At 40.6% G+C, this 16,675-nt stretch overlaps 1 protein-coding gene across 2 annotated transcripts; it reads left to right on the top strand.

The window, feature by feature from the left end:
* Positions 1 to 135: 135 nt before the first annotated feature.
* Positions 136 to 16,441, top strand: inpp5l (inositol polyphosphate-5-phosphatase L). 2 transcript variants are annotated; one of them, XM_051074893.1, is made up of 16 exons: positions 136 to 705; positions 4,543 to 4,584; positions 4,981 to 5,081; positions 5,465 to 5,552; positions 8,719 to 8,782; positions 9,443 to 9,546; positions 9,816 to 9,868; positions 11,231 to 11,350; positions 11,624 to 11,756; positions 11,862 to 11,957; positions 12,043 to 12,117; positions 12,452 to 12,525; positions 12,622 to 12,733; positions 13,248 to 13,316; positions 13,412 to 13,471; positions 14,495 to 16,441. In XM_051074893.1, exons 1-15 carry the CDS (start codon positions 646 to 648, stop codon positions 13,451 to 13,453), a joined length of 1,233 nt encoding a protein of 410 aa, XP_050930850.1. In that variant the 5' UTR covers positions 136 to 645; the 3' UTR covers positions 13,454 to 13,471; positions 14,495 to 16,441. The 2 variants fall into 2 exon arrangements, with proteins under 2 accessions (XP_050930850.1, XP_018524676.1); XM_018669160.2 differs by having other exon boundaries at positions 150 to 705; positions 11,672 to 11,756.
* Positions 16,442 to 16,675: the final 234 nt, after the last annotated feature.

Below are 16,675 nucleotides of genomic sequence, written 5' to 3'. Positions count from 1 at the left end.
TGCAATACAAGCTATGAACACAGGTTTCTTTGACACTCAGATTTTATGGGATTTTCTTCAGAGGAGCTTTTGGAGTGATGGGCACGACGTTTGCTTAGCGGTGATAAACTTGACATAACACGAGGAAGACTCACTGTAATTGACTGGCTCATGCCTAATGGGCGGAGCAGCACAGCAGTTCCCAACACAAACACCGCCTGTGTGTGAAGTCTTCAGTCCGGTTGTCTGAACGGTTTGTAAGGGCGACAGCAGATGCACTGTCCAGCCTGGTTTTTTAAGTCTGCTAAGAAGCTACTAGTCCAATTAACCGAGGGGAGGCGGAAATCCACGCGCGCAGGCTGTTACGAGCTAACTTACCGCTCCTCCTCGGCTCGACGATGGATATGAGCGCCGCTCCGGTGCTGTATGATGACGACCTGACACCACAACAGCCCGCCATCCGCGAACAAGTTGGACCAGAAGCGACGCGGCGTCTTCAGTGAGATGCTTGTGTATTTCGAGCGGTCGTAGACACGATTCGGGCTCTCACAGTGTAAAGCCTTTATAAGCTCCTGGAGAGGAGCCGCTGACAGGCCTAGGCGCGCGTCGTTTGGTGAGGACGCTGCGGAGTTTCCTCGGACTGTCTCGTGAAGGTGTATTGTTAACATGGAAACGTTCACCGACGTGCTGCTCGTCACCGCAAATGTCGGCTCACTCTTTGACAATGTAAGTAGCCTGGTAAGAGTAAAATTAAAACTACACCAGACTGCAGCGCTGCCAGAGGATTAAACTTAATGCTGTCAGGCTGATAGAAAAATTATTAGCGGAGAGGGAACAGGAGATAGGTTATTTTTATTTATTTATTTTACCTTGAATGAGCTCCATTGCTAGTATATCTACTAGAACAAGGATGTAACGAAGAGTGTTAAAGTCTTCACGCGGTTAATGGCCTATTACTCTAATTAGAAGTCATTTATATCTTGTATCTAGCCACACAGTCGAGTTACTCAGTCGTGTTTCCTTGTCAGCTGTCAGTAGCATGTGTTCAATACTACTCATCCGCCGTCGTTGACTTTAAAAAATGCCACGAGCTAAAGTTGATGTGGGATGCCCAAGTTTCACCCCTCACGTGACCCACTCGCTGTCTGACTAGACAAGTCCCTGCGACCTGTCAGATAGAGTGACACTGAAAGAGCAGCTGTGAAAAAATACTGAAATGTTCAACAAACACTGATGGTGTGGAGACCTTGAAATCATCACTTAACAATTAAATTGTTTCATTTTTCAAGTGGTGTACACTTGAAAAAAATAAATAAAATATATATTAAGGATAAACTAAAATTATGGGGGAAGTTGTTTGTGTTGGGGCTGCCTATCTTTGGCAGAACCTTTTTAATCTCAAAGAGGCTACCTGGTTAAATAAACTGTTAAAGGACTGAGAGTCTCAGAATGTGACAAGTCAGAGACTTGACTCTGTTTACCTCAGTGGACTCCTGCGTAAAGTTGTTTTCATATCTTATATTCCCCCTAACATTTATGACATGTCACATCATTCAGTATGTGGATACCTGGGTCGCTGCAGGGGTCCTCCAACCCCTTTAGAAGATGAGATATTAAGGAGGATTCCTAGATATTTAGACTATACAAATTTCTTCTATGTGGACCCTGTCCATGGACCCTTTCTAGGTGTGTCCCCACAGTATCATCATCATCATCACCTGTCACAACTGTTGGTGTAGTCAATCCCTGTTTTATAATCACTGGTTCCAATGTTAGAATAGAGAGGATCTGTGTTACTCAATAGTCAGACAATAGTATGCTTATCACACAGTGTAGAATTTACAGCTGCAGTGGTATCACTGTATTTGCATAATGTTATATAAGTTGACGTTTATAGCCTAGTCTTAGATGTTCTCTAAAAAATGCAAGAGCATTTTTTTTTAAAGGGATCAAATTGATCTGACTGTAATTTAAGTCCTCTAAACACTTAGCTAAACATCCAGTGGTTTTTAGTTTTTGCGTAGGCTGGTTTGACAAAACTTTTAGACAGAGGAGGGAGGAGGGCTCTTACACTCATGGAAATTTGGCTCAGCACCATGTTTCCGGTTGCCCGGTCTGGCTCCAATGAAAACATGTTAGATCCCATTGTGGGAGATATGTAAACAGATGAATATCTTCCCCAGGGGACTAGAGCTTTTCTACTTACGTAGCCCCCCCCCCCCATTTCTATAAACAAACACTGTTCTCTCAGCCTTTGGGATAAGAGCAAGACCTTAAGCACATCACAGGATAAATCCTATTGCTTTACAGCACTGGAGTAGGCCAGTGTCCTGTCAGAGCAGCTCAGCCCGTGAGACGGTCAACTCTTCTGGCTGCCCTGTGCCACGAGTAACATTTCTGTGGCACACCATAGCAGTATCCTGGAGATTATGTCTATAGTTTCTTGTGAGCTTGTCTAATGACTCAGTTGCAATGGGCAGATATGTTTTTGTTACACAATCTTTCCCCTTACTCATACAGATGATGTTAAAATGACCAAATGCAAGAGTCTTAGTTATGGGAACACATTATTACCAAAGACACATTTCAGCAAATTTTCCCAAGAATTATGGGACAGCTTGGAACAACAAAGCCTTAACTTAATCACCATGCTGGATTCATTATGGCTAACAGTTTGTTTGGAATGGTTCTGCTGTGGAAGCCGGCACAGAATATCTTTTATTCAACGTGCCTGGTCTTGTTGCCTGGCACAGGGCTCATTTTTGCCTCAGAGGGCAGTGGCATGCATACCTAAGAACTGTTGTGAAGTGATTCAGGTTTTCCTCCTCTAATTTTTAATGTGCTATATTTCCTTCACTTGTAATAAGCAAGCACAGTTTAATTATGAATATAACTGCTGTATGAATTTTATCTCTAAAATGTATATGCTACAGTTAGATGTGGATGAATCAGGGTCGTGGACAGATCCACTGGTGTTTGTGTTCATGAGCACATATAGTAGCCACAATGATGTGCGAGGAGTCCTTCACGTCACGATTGCTGAGCTGCGGTCATGCAAATACACTATGCAAAGCCATGTCTCAGGTGGCATGAATGCATATGGCTACGCAACAGTCTGTGCATGACCCTGCAACTACACTGTGGGCCTAATGGAGATGAAATGCCGAAGTTTAGTTTTAGGGGAGATAGTTTGTTGTTGTACTACTTAATGCCTTTAAAAAGCCAGAGAAGCCAGTCGTAGAGTTAGGAAGGATCCTTTGGTATCAAAACCGCATTTACCATTACCATTTACCATTACAACAAAACATTTCATTTAGCTGAAATATTTCTTACATCCATCCGGGAGACTTTTTTTCTGTCACAATTCAATAAATTCCTCATATTATTCCTGAGTATAATAATATTATTTTGAAGCTACAGCAGCAAGGCACACTGTAGGTTGTAGGTTACTGTTTTTATGTGCTTGCAACCACACTTAAACTGCCAAAATTAGTTTATCTTCCTTACAAATTTTGTCCAGGGCAGCTTTAATATCTGCAGTATAAACAGAAGTCTACCTGTTGCTCAGGGAAGCACCTACTTAGTAAGCCTCGACCTTGTTTGACACATTGCCATGTGAAGAAGCTGCTTTTCTGATACATGTTTTACAACACACTCAAATGCCAAGTGACCATGCAATATTATACACACCTTCACGGATGATGCGTGTGGACAGGGGCCAGATTATGACAGGTGGAACTAAACTTGAATGAGACTACATCCTGGAACACTGAACCAATGGAACGCGCAGGATAATATTTCCAGGCAATCATTATTGTTTGTTTTAAATTGCTCAGTTAATATTAGCTTAGAGTGTTTCCTTTTTGTGATTAATGACTTCTTGACTTCCATTTGACCTGTTGTTCTGTTAGCTGGCAATGTAATTTTAAACCCAGAAACTTCATAATTAAAGCTGCTCTAGTCAATATTTTTGTGTTAATGACAGATTGACTGTGTAATGTGAAAGGAGTCGCTCATAGTGGCAAAGCCACAGATATAATTATCACCTGCAGATAGCTTTAGCCACCAAATTATTTTAGGTTAAAATTATTTGAGGAAAGGCCTAAAGCTTCTTATATACTCTCCATGTTGATTATTTAACCAATAGTGTTATTATTGATATATTCAGGTATATTTTTGTCTTATATCAGTCTGATATCTGTTTCCTACATTTTTAACTGTTTCGGGGCTCCATGATCCATGGTCCACCATAGCAGGTGAACATCGTAGAGTGTCTAGCTGCACATTATCCTCTGGAGTTGCTTAAGAACAAAACACAGCTAAATGAGACAGACCTGGAGAGCTGATCGTGTTCCATATGTGCTGGATGTGTTAATAGGCAATTTTATCTAACGTGTTTGTCATAACAACTTTATAAGGAAATGATACAGTTAAGTTAATATTGTGTTTAAAGGTTGTTGTGCTGCCCCCAGGTGGCCAAAAAAATAGTTAATGTAGGTTTCATATTTGATTTTGCACTGTTTCTTTCAGAATGATTGCATATCTATTTTTCTCTTTTTATAGTTGGGTGAAATTCAAAGCGAATGGTTACAAGAATTGTACAAGGTAAGTTTGGGCCTCCTAAGTCTTGCATTAATAATTCACAGTTTTAAACACATTACTCATTTCTGGCAGTATCATATTATTCTCTTAAATTTTACACAGCCAAATAAAAATTGTGTATGTAGCTGGGTCCAGCCCACTTTTGTAGGCTGCTGGCATCATCACCCTGGTCACATCCCAACATACACAGCTGCTCCATGTTCCTCTGGAAAACGGACACTGTGTTGATAACTGATAGTGTAGCCCAGAGCAGAAATTCAATAACAGAAAAAGTCTACATGACCTCTAATGGGTCATTAACCTCATCCTGTAACACACAGTGTTGACCCTCTTCACTCCTCATTACTCTGTAATATAAGACTCTGTAGACTGAGACCCGTTTGCTGCATTTTGTTACAGACTATCCACATCTACAAGCCACAGTTCATCGCCCTGCACTTCCAGGAGGTGGGAGGGAAGGACTACATGGTTAACATGGGCCATGCAGAAAACTTCTTCCGGTAGGATTAATGTCCTGTTCATAATCTGTGTTGTCCTGTTTAGTCATATTCTCTCTTCACCATGTATTTGATTTTATCACAAACTTTCATAAAGAGAGTCTGGTCTCTTTCTTTACACATTTCTTGGATTGAAAAATACTTTAATTATCAATAAATCTGTTGATTATTCTCCAACTCTTGTTTAGTCTATAATATGTTAGAAAACAGAATAAAGAATAAAAAAAAAAAAAAAACACTAAATAATTATCTGAATTATTCCAGATTAATTTTCTGTCCATCGACTAGTCAATTAATTGTCTAATCTCTTCAGCTCTACATCCAAAGCAACAAGCTTTTTAGTTCTGTTGCCTAATGATTGATCTGTTGTGCTCTGTTGTTTCCAGGACCATTGAGTCCAGTGAGGAAATGAAAGATTATGACAGGGTCTGCATCTACGTGGACAACCAGTTCCAAGCAGAGGACGGCTTCACGGTAAGAAAAACACAATCTTTTTTCTCAGCAAGAGTAGTTTGAACCTGCTTCCACTAGATGGAGCCCTCCTCCATGTTAGTGCTCAGTGGTGGTTAGAGGTGCTGGATGTGCTCTGCTGTTGAGGGTCAAGGAGCTGGGCTGGCTGTAGACCCCAGTGGAGCACTGGAAAAAAGGATTTCTTTTGTCAAGGCTTACATTGTAATGCATATTTTGGATTATAAAACAGGTTGTATCAGAGAATGTTATGTGGTCCTATATGAGAATTAAGTCAAGTTCCACATACACATCATTGTAGTCTTGGCTTTGTTTGTATATGTGTATTTAATCAGTTTAAAGGTGTGGATTCACTGTGAAAGATATATGGATAGAGAGCAGTCTGTTACAAGAACTGACAGCATGTGAAGACCGTAAATATCACCACAAAACAAATCTGAAATCTAAAAAAAGATGATATTTTATCAGCAATTCTCTTTTGATCAGGCGCGATGGCCATTATCGGATATTTGACCAAAGACAAGCTTGTCCTATATGTCTGACCTAGGAAGACCAAGAAATTAGAAATAAGAAAAAAAAGTGAAAATCTTGGTGTGCAGATTTATCTTCCTGACTGTAATCTGATTTGTTGTGTGTCTGTGTGTGTTTGTGTGGGTTTAAGGGTTTAGTGCATCAAGGCCCACTTCACAAGCTCAGACATGTGCAAAACAACGGCCTTATGTAAAAGCATAGATCTCAGAGATATAGTGTAAAACAATGTTGTAGTAGTTCCACAGCATGGGCACAGACAGAGGAAATATTCTTAAAGACAGGTTTGTTAAGTCACTCATGCCACTACCTACATCTCTTATCGCCATCTATTGTTGAACCCAGAGTCCGTCTCTATTGCTGAAGTCTGAGCTGGTGCTCTTCATGCTACTAAAGTACCATTACAGAGCTGCCGGGACATTGCTCGGGTCATGAGCTCAGCCTCAATCTTCACACCTGTCGGGAGAAGCCATTTCTGGCATCCAAGTTCTTTTTAGTGACCTAACACAGCCCAAGCAAGTTTTTCTAGTCTCTTTCTTGGAATTGCATGATGTTTGTAGTTGCTCACAGCAGCTTTGTCAGCGTCGGTTCATCTGATTTTCTGCCTTGGTTTGGAAGTAACACCTCCCTAGCCGAGAAAAGTGGCTGAGTATCTCGTAAACTATTAACCCTTACTCCTCCCAGGTGATACACTCACACTGGCTGTCTGACAGTAGGGGTCAATGGCTGCATCTGTAGACTGAAGGTACGTGAAGTTAAAAAGGGGAAAGTCAATGGCCAGGTGTTGGGAGGAGTGGGGACAGGCCAAAGTCAATACATTTAACTCTAGATTAAAACTATTGATTCCAGCCTATTTGTGTACGATAAATAAAGTGTGAGGTGGGGAGGGGGGTTTTGGAGGACAGCTGGGACTAAGTTTCCCCTGCACTCAAGAGTGTTTGCACCCTCTACTCTTTGCCCTGAGAGGGCTGCCCCCCCCCCCCCCCCCCACACACACACACATACACACATACACAACAACAGCAGCACTCCTAATGCCTCATTCTCATTTCGTCTGTGCCACCTGCATTGATTTTCAATTTGTTTCCCCCTGGCTGCGGATCATCAGTTATATGGCCAAGAGAGAGTTTGGGGGGGGGGGGGGGTTCTTTCGGAGGAGCTGCAGGAGTAGAGGGAGCAGACTTGCATGCATTCCCAGTACAAATGGTGTTTTGATAAAAAATCACTTGTAAGTCAATATTTTTTTATTAAACTGTGCACAAACCTGATTGATGAAGATAGGTGTTTGGCAGAGTATGTGGAGGGGAATGTGTATCTGTGTTTGAGTGTGTGCATGTGTACTTTGCTGTACGGTTTAAACACAACGTTGCTGATCCTCTGATCCAACATAAACTAGGCCAAATTTAGATGTTTTTGAGCTGATTATCAGAATATGGTCCTTGAACTTGCTCCAAGAATGGTAATTTGGCACCATTTGTGAGCTAAAATAACAATTAAGCTTTTTCCAAACTTGTTCCTCAGAAACAATCTTCAGTGAGCATGTATTTATTATTTTTTTAAAACCCTTTCAGACTAGTTTGAATAAATCCCTGGTCGTGCCCTAACCTCATTCCCTTACTTTGGACAAGTTGGTCACTAATTGCCGCTCACTGGAGCCGACAATGGAGCCTCTTCCATTTTATTAAATGAGGATGACTTTGGCACCCAAGATAAATGATCTCTTCAGGGAGAGATCTCTCATGCTCTGGCTGGATGAGGAGGGGGTGGGTTGCATAGTGGTCCGTCACGCCCCGAGCCCTCCGAGCGCCGGCTTATTTTTCTTCGGGCCCCCCCAGTCACAGCGGCGGCGTTGGCAGACAGCAGGCCTACTGCTTAATACCTTTTAAATTGTTTTAATTTTCTGTCTTTATTGATCTCACAGGCCATGATTAATCAGATCAGTGGAGCAGGCAGTTAGTACATTAAAAATTGTCAGCCCCGTGTCAGGGATGATTGGGTGCCGAAGTGTGTGTGTGTGAGGGGCAGCGTGTGGATGTGTCGTGCAGTTATGTGTTCACTTTGCACGTCTAAATTCTTTCATGTGTCTTTGGGAGAGTAACAATATACTGTGTCTGCTACTGTATCGTTCAATACGAGGCTCACAATTCAGCTCACATGAGGGGAAAATGAACAATTCAATCCATCATCTCAGTGCCTGAAATAATTTCCTGTTTTTGCCATTTAGTTGTCTTGGCTTCATTGTGGATCGCTGCTGAGGAACCCCTCTGGATGGGTCGGACAGAGCTCTATTGTTTAATTTAGCTCTGAAATATTTAATGCTTGTATAAAGTTTAAAGTTGCAATTTGAAGATGATTAGGCACATGTTCAGACACTCTACTCTGATGCCACTGACAGCATTTCAAATGAAACTAATGAGGCTGTGTTGTGAACTGGCTTTTGGTCATTTTCTTTTGTTCTTTGCAGCAGCAGGTTAAAAGTAAAGATGTCCACAGAAACAATAAAAGCAATGCTCCATTTTAGTTTGATTTGTCTTTTTAGATGTTTTGGTTTGAAGGTCTTTTGACTGAATCTTGCAAACTGTAACTTGTGTTGCTTTTATCAGATATTGTAAAATGTATGTTCTTTATTTCTGTCTTCTCACAGGCTCTGGGGAGCATGTACTTCATCCACAAGACCCTGAAAAACATCTATCAATATGACTTTAATGGTAAAAAAAAAACTTTATTTCTTACATGTGACATTAACATTCATTAAATATTGTATTATTTGTGAACATGTGATGGATTTCAGTAGCTTTTTTCCCCCTAAAAAACAAAGGAAGTGGTAGTCTTTGCACATCTGAAACAGACAATTTGAGAACTCAAAGTAAATCACTCCGCTTGCGTCCTTTACTGTTTTGGTAATGCCTTTAATGACGTTAGAGTAATGTTGGGTACAAATGGCAAGATTCTTGTCATTTTTTTGATACCAGGAATAGCAAAACATTTCCCTGTGTGTAATGACAGTTTGATGGCCACCCCACCTGGCCAGATATTTTGCAAAGAACCTGAATTTAAAGTGATGCTGTTATTTTCCTGCTGCATAGTCCAGTCACGTTAGGCGTGAAAAAGCTCCTCAGAAAAGCTTATGGAAGAACCATAAACATCCTGGAGCTGCCACTCGCTGTGTGGCCCAAACCGATTGTTGTTCACCAAACACAGTCTAATGGCTCGCTTATAGATCCTCTCTCATCACGTATGCCGCTCTGATGAGGTTAACACCAGTTTATTGATTGCTGTTTGCATGTTTTCTCACTCTTTTACATGTCACACCTCTCCCCCCTCCTCTCCATTCCCTCCCTCTTTCTGCCTCCCTCTCCCTCTCACAGTTAAGGATTTTAAAGCAGTGTCGGGGCAGAACAAATACGTGGGCTCTCTGGATGGGGTCACCACAGTGGAGAAAGAAAAATTTCCAAAGAATTTCTGGCCTGATGTGAGTATGTATGCATGAGTGTGCATCTGTGTATGCCTGCATGTGTGTGTGTGTGTGTGTGTGTGTGTTTGCAGGTGTGGGGAGGGGTACATGTGGGCCAAAGGGAGATGTTGGGACAAATGAGTCTACTGGGGCTGTAGGGGCTGTTGGCCCGCTCTGACAGGGAGATGAGACAAATTATGTGGGAGAATCAATAATTATCAGTTTGGCCCTTCAAAGACACGGCTCGCTGCCATTTACTGACTCACTCTGATTTGTCTCTGTTGCAGTTCAAATGGTCCAGGAAAGGCTTCATGAGGACCCGCTGGATCATACACAACCAGTACGTACTGTGCACTAACCTCACCTTGATAAACCAGTCAGGGCTGAACTCAACTCACTTTCACTTTTGGGTTTTTTTTTCCAGTTACTGGGAAACTCCCCTGACAAAACACTGTACATGGAATAAAACTGGCAGTTTTTGGCAAAGAAAGCCAGTGCTATTTATCTCTGTTCTGTTCTGTTCCTTTATTAGCAAAACAAAGATGCCCTGGTTTTTGAAGTTCTCAGAAATTGGACCTCAAAGAAAGTAAAGCATCAATTGTCTGTCAACAAAAGACAAGGTGTTATCGTTTCAGTTTCCAACTCTTACATACCTCTGAGTTGGGCTGGGTATGTTTTTTGTTTTGTTTCCCAGCCCTACCTACTTGTTGAAAACAAAACCTACCTGAAGATCTGTTAAAAAACAAAACTTCCTATAAGCAACTCTAATCACTATTTTTATATTAATGGATCATGTGACTATTTCTATGTAAAAGAGGTCACTCATAGTGACAAACCCAAGGTTGCTGTTTTGGGTCACTTTAACCGCTCTTACCAGTGTCGCTTTCAGATGCAGCAGGCAGCTTTTTTTTTTTGTGAAGAAGCTCTGATAAAGCTGTCCAGCACCAAACAGCAGACAGACAAAGTTAGCAACTGGCTGGTTAATGTAGTTGAGCATTTAGCAAAAAAAAAGAGCCAGATATTTCCTTAACTAAAACAGACTGAATCTTAAACATAGCCAGGGCATTAGCTTTCATTTGGATGGCAACTGTCCTGTTAAAACTTATCAGCTATTTTACATACAGTACAGACAATGCAGCATGTAACCCTGGTGCTAATCCACACTTTTATTTGATCAGCAAAGAACGTATCTTTACAATGTATTTTTTGAATTCACTGAATTGAATTGTTTATTACATTGAATTAAATATAGTCAGTCATTAAACACACAGAGCTGCTGCTACAGCTTGTGCTTTCTGAGAATTGTAGTCACTGTTTGCTTTGCCATGTTGTTAACTCTGGGTAATAACAAAAGGAACCCACAATGCGTGTGCCACAACATCATGCTGTGAGTCAACACCCCTCATTTGTTGGATGCACATTAATTGTTTTCCGGTGACAGCCAAAGAAAAGGAGCGAACGCTCAACACAAAAGACAAATGTGCTTGTTTGTGGACTCAGCATTAACACAAGTGCAATCACTGATAAGAGAGTGGCACCTGCGTTGGCAAACACACACACACACACGTACATACTCACCTATCAGATGTCAGGCTTTGGTGTTATCAGATTGTTTCCTGTTTTCTTCCTCCACCTGCCAAGTATCACTATATTTAGTCCACGATCCTGTGTGTGTATGTGTATGTGTGTGTGTTCTTCGCAGAGGTCTGGACCTGGTCAATGTCCACCTTTTCCATGATGCCTCCAACCTCACTGCCTGCGAATCCAGTCCTTCCATTTACTCAGCCAACCGCAAAAATGCTCTCAGATATGTCATAAACAGGTTGGATTTGCATCTACACACAACTATGCAAAAACATGACTGTAAAACACTCAGAATGACAGTATTCATTGAGTTAAACCAAAAAGTACAATTTAAGACTGGATTAAATAACCTGTGAATGGAATATGCGTCTGATACTGTCCTGTCCTATCATCTGCTATCATACAGCCTTTCCTGTCTTGTAAACAAGATATTTCGGGAATTTTCATGACCTCTATTAATTAGACTATGATGGAAATTTTATCATGTTAATGTGAATTTGTACACACTCAGAGCAAGGCTAATGGAAACAAAGACTACATCTTCGTGCTTTCCCTCCAGGATATCAGACAGCTGCTACACTCCTCTGCCTTTCTTCCTGTTTGGGGATTTCAACTTCCGTTTGGACACGCTTAGCCTGGTCCAAGTATGTAGCAACTTGAATTTCCCCTGAAGCTCATGTGATTAAGATGTGTATTAGCCTGGTATTTTGACACAGACCCCTTCTTGCATTTTGTGCTTGTATGAGCAGCATCTGTCCACTACGGCAGATGTGCAGACAGTGAAGAAGGACAGCAGCAACCAAGTAGAGAAAATCATCTGCGAAGAAAAAGACAATGACCACCAGGTGATTAAAACTATCACACAAGACAACAGCTGACATTTTGTTTTTAGTGCTGCTGTCACTTTACTTGAAATCATTTCTCATGCAGGTGTTGCTTCAAATCGAGGAGAAACTGTTCACCTACCTGCACCAAGCGTATTTCCGCGAGGACAATGTCCCATCAGTGAGACCATGAACTCAACTTTCACCCACATCAATCCCATCAGCTACACCACAGTCTCACAGAAACTCTGTGATGTAACATATAATTCAACGGACTGCTTAGCAACAATCTGGCATGTTTTCACAGATTTTAGATTAGATCCTATCAGAGGAAGTAAAGTCCTATGAATGACAGTACGGTAAATAGAAAAACTGGCAGGTAAACAAAACTGCGATAACCGTGACAGTAAATTGGCTGTTTACCTGTGCTAAAGTTGTACTCACTCACATCATGGTTGTTTTTAATGTGACAAGATTTCCCATAGCGCTAATCAGCGATGGCTTCTGCTCCCCAGCTTTTGAAATATGACAAAGAAGTTGCAGCCTTTCATGATGTTATTAGGGAAGAGGAAATAAAGTTTCCACCCAGGTAAGACTCCCTAACTGAACTACATGCTGATAACATGTTAAAAAACCTCCCAGCAACCCTTTTGATACCTTACGTGTGCTGTTGTCTCGTCCTCAGCTACCCTTACAGTGAAGAGTACACTAAACCCACCCAGTACATGAACACTCGCTGTCCTGCCTGGTGTGATCGAATCCTCATGTCACACTCTGCCCAAGAATTCATCCGCAGGGTCAGTCAGTGCTTACTGTCATTGTGTTTAAAGCTGAAATTCATAACTTTGTGTATGTTGTCTACTTCCACTTCCACACAGTGCAGAATCTAGTCTCTGGTAAAAGGCTTATACAGTATAAACACAGTGTTTAATACAGGATTGCTATTAAGAAGATGGTGGTAGATATAATATATAATAAAGTTTATTACAATATTAGTGTAATTTATCTCAGAAGCTAATCAAAGGTTGCATTAATATTAGTTATTCACCCTGGACTCCCCAGTGTTAAAATATGATGAGGTAAAATGTAACATCAGACTATTATACTCCAAGTGAAAGGTTAGATATATGCTAACTACTGAAGTCTATTATCTACATTTACTTTCAGTGTGCAAAAAAAAATTTGTAGCTTCGTTCTGAACAGATTTTTTTTTTTTGGCATGGTCATCATAACGTCACATAATCCAACCCAGGGGAATGTGCCAGTCTCAATATCTATTTTGTCGTTAATTTTGCTGTATTTTCTTCTCAGAGAGATGACGATGAGAGGGGCGTTGTTTACAACACAGTGGGCCCTAATGTCTGCATGGGAGACCATAAGGTAACAGTTTAAACAGCATGGAGTGCAAGGTTCAGACAAGCAAAGCAGCCATGCAGTTGGTTAACTCTGTGTGTGTTCCTGTGTTTTTCCTACAGCCCGTTTTCTTGTTCTTCTCACTGAAGACAAATGACCATTGACTTGGATCTTTCTCAATGGTAAGAGCATGTGCCAGTGAGCTTGTGTGTGTGTATACTGTACAACACATGGAGGTGTAGATGTAAACTCTGTGGTGATTCCAGAGGGAGGATTCAGCGTGTGTGAGAGCGATCACAGTAATCTCGCTCGTGTCCCAGGAGAGCCATAACCCAGGCTGGCCCAGTGGAGTCAGGATATGAACTAAGATGAAGTGCCTGTGGGACACCAGTGCTCCTTTGTGTCCAGTATAGTTGGGAGCACTAGCGATCAGCACCTTTCACTGATCTATGTCTATTGAATCCTCTCCACTTGTCACTGTGGCTACACGCTAAGTGCATTGCTGGCCCGCTTTTCATTAATTACCATCTGGATGGTCGGCCGGAGAGACATACATTGTGCCGGACAGCATATTGGCATTTTTACGGCCATGATTTTGTTTTGCTGCCGTTTAAATTTTTTTTTTTCCAACAATGAACTGCTTTTTCATGAGGGTCCTTCTTCACAGGACTGCAAAATGATGAGTTACACGCAGTGAAGGGACTTCAGAGATTTTCACTCTTCTTTTCATGTTTGACATTTTCAGACAGAGAACAAGTTCATTCCAGTGCATCAGCAACTTAGTATTTCTCAGGCTATATTTTAGCTCAAAGGCAGATTTGTCACACCATATATACAATGTAAGTTGATAGAGAGCAGTAGTTTATGTATGTAACATTTTACATTTTGTAATTTGAATAATGTAGAGCAGTTGCATAACAGCGTCATTTATGATCACATAGGATTTGTTTCTAGATGGAGGTGTTTTTGTTTGTTTTGTAAGCAGCTTTGAATGGCTGCCAATAGCATCTAACATGGTATACATACTTTTTATTATTTATAATCCCTGTGAGCAAAAAGCATTGTCTCCACCCATTGTATCCTGCACTTTGATTTACTTGGAGATGAAAGAGGAATTTCCATAATAGCCTGTTTATCTGCTCTCATCCCTGCACTTTTGTTTTTGTTGGTGCACAATGTATGATGCGTGTGTGTGCCTGTTGCAGGTCCCATCCTCGGAGCTCCGCCACAGTATCAGTACCAGAGGGTAATCAACATGATGGCTTACCCACTACAACCCACCCACCAGCCAGCCGCAGGCCCAGACTCAGTTAGCCTGCTGCTGTGAAAACCCCATCCTCACATCACTGGTGTCTCAGATCTGCTCATATTTTCCACAATGGCTTTAGTGACTCGAGCACAGATTTATCTGCAGCTGTCATGAATCTCTGAGGTAGTTCTCAGTGACACTGAGGGTGTTGCTGGAGTTGGACAATGATGACAGTGACAGTGATTTAAAGACTCAAGTGTGTGACTCTGGATCAGACCCTTTGCATGGATGTGTACATGCATATGCAAAACCTTCTTAAATTTCTGATTAGAGTTATTTTAGATGTTACATTTTTTTCAAAACATGCCTTTTTTTTCTATACAGACGCACCCCAGCCAACAGTTTGTCATTCCTCATTGGCCCCATGTTGTAGCAACTGAACTGGATAGCTTCTTTGCAGTAAGTTTTAAATTAGCAGTTGAATTCAGCCAATCATAATCCAGTATCATAAAAACATAGTGTAAGTAACTGTTGGTTAAAGTTTTAGAAGCATATTAGTGTTATCATAAACCATAGTGTGTGTAAAAATTAAATCATGAAAACTAAAAAAAAAAGGATTTTTAGCATCAAGTATTGACCTTGTAATGGACTACATATGTACACTTTTATTTTGAACTTGATGCCATTTTTAGTTCAGGTATTTATTTTTTTTAAGTTGTTTACTACGACCGTAAGCAGGATTTTACACCAGAGAGAAAACACAGTAGAGGAATGCTGCGACATCTCTGATCAGATGTTCTCTGTAGATAAACACATCATTTATGAAGGATTTTTTCTCACATGTTGTTTAATGTATATGAGATTTTTAATAGTGGCATTATTTAAAAATGACACTAGACAGTCATAACATTTTGAAGGAACAACAAACCAATTGCAACAGTTTTGTTTGTATATGAGCGCTGTGGTAGGGACCGAATTTATTAGCATAACGCAGAATCTTTTACCCTGTTGAATTTATGGTGACACTCTTTCTGTGTACCGACTGTACATTTATACCAAGTGCTTTATTCCACAAGCTACAGCTCAGCAATTTTCAGTTTGTCAGTTTTAATCATCTTCACTCAGAGAAAGTTATCTTTTTAGAAATCTCTTTCGTCCTGTTTTGGCTGGCACCGACCTTACTTCATTGCCAAAAGAATTATACTGCAGGCCTCATGTGTTTACTTCTAACTGTAAGGAGTGTGGATGTTCACATGGTCAAATGGCTTCACTACAACTTCACAAAATCCTGCATGTGTACAGTATATACACACAACACAAACATCTGCTTCAGGATTTCTTTGATTTTTGTTTTATTTTATTTCTTTGATTCATAGTTTCATACTGTAGCACCAGCTCTGTAATATATTTTTGATGTGTGGATTATTGGGTTTGATTTTTTTTTTTTCTGTTCTGGCTTTAATAATGACTAATTGAGAGACTTATATATTTGTGGTTTGTTACTTACTTAATTTGATTTTTTGATTTGATTTTGAGTGTTTTGTGAAAGTTCTTCTGTCTTAAACAGCTTGGTGGCACTCAGTATATATTCATACATACATACATGCAACTTTTTTCATGCATGAATTCACAGATATTCATATTAAGTTTGGACCCAGCAGACATATTTCTACAGAGGAACTGAAGCCTCGCCATTACAAGATTAAGTTAAGACTCAGTGATGCACGTGTCTGTGTAGGTTGAGAACAGTTTGTAAGTAATAAACTTTTAGCAGTTCATCGTTGAGCAGTCATGGGAGTGGAGTTGGTTATAAGGCCAGTATTACCTTTAGATTAACTCTGGTCCAACACTACATCATTGTGATATTTCACTTTTGTAAATAAAATATTACCCTCATAGATAAGTTGCATTGTTATTTGTTGGCTTTACCGGAACTGTGCTTTACTGTAAATGCAGTCTAATGTACGTTGCAACACAAAGTCAGGAATTTTCATGTTGACAGCTGTAGTTTCTGGGAAAAACCACAATCATTTCAGAACTATTTGCTTCAGTTAAGTCTTTCAGGAGAAGTGCTAAATGAAAGACGTGATCATGTCCTTCTACAGTCTCAGTAGTATCATTTCTCTCATGAAGTTGA

Source organism: Lates calcarifer, linkage group LG13 (genome assembly GCF_001640805.2).
Source record: "Lates calcarifer isolate ASB-BC8 linkage group LG13, TLL_Latcal_v3, whole genome shotgun sequence".
NCBI lineage: Eukaryota > Metazoa > Chordata > Actinopteri > Centropomidae > Lates > Lates calcarifer.
Note: the sequence above shows the minus strand (reverse complement) of the source record. Positions and strands in the feature narration are given on the sequence as shown.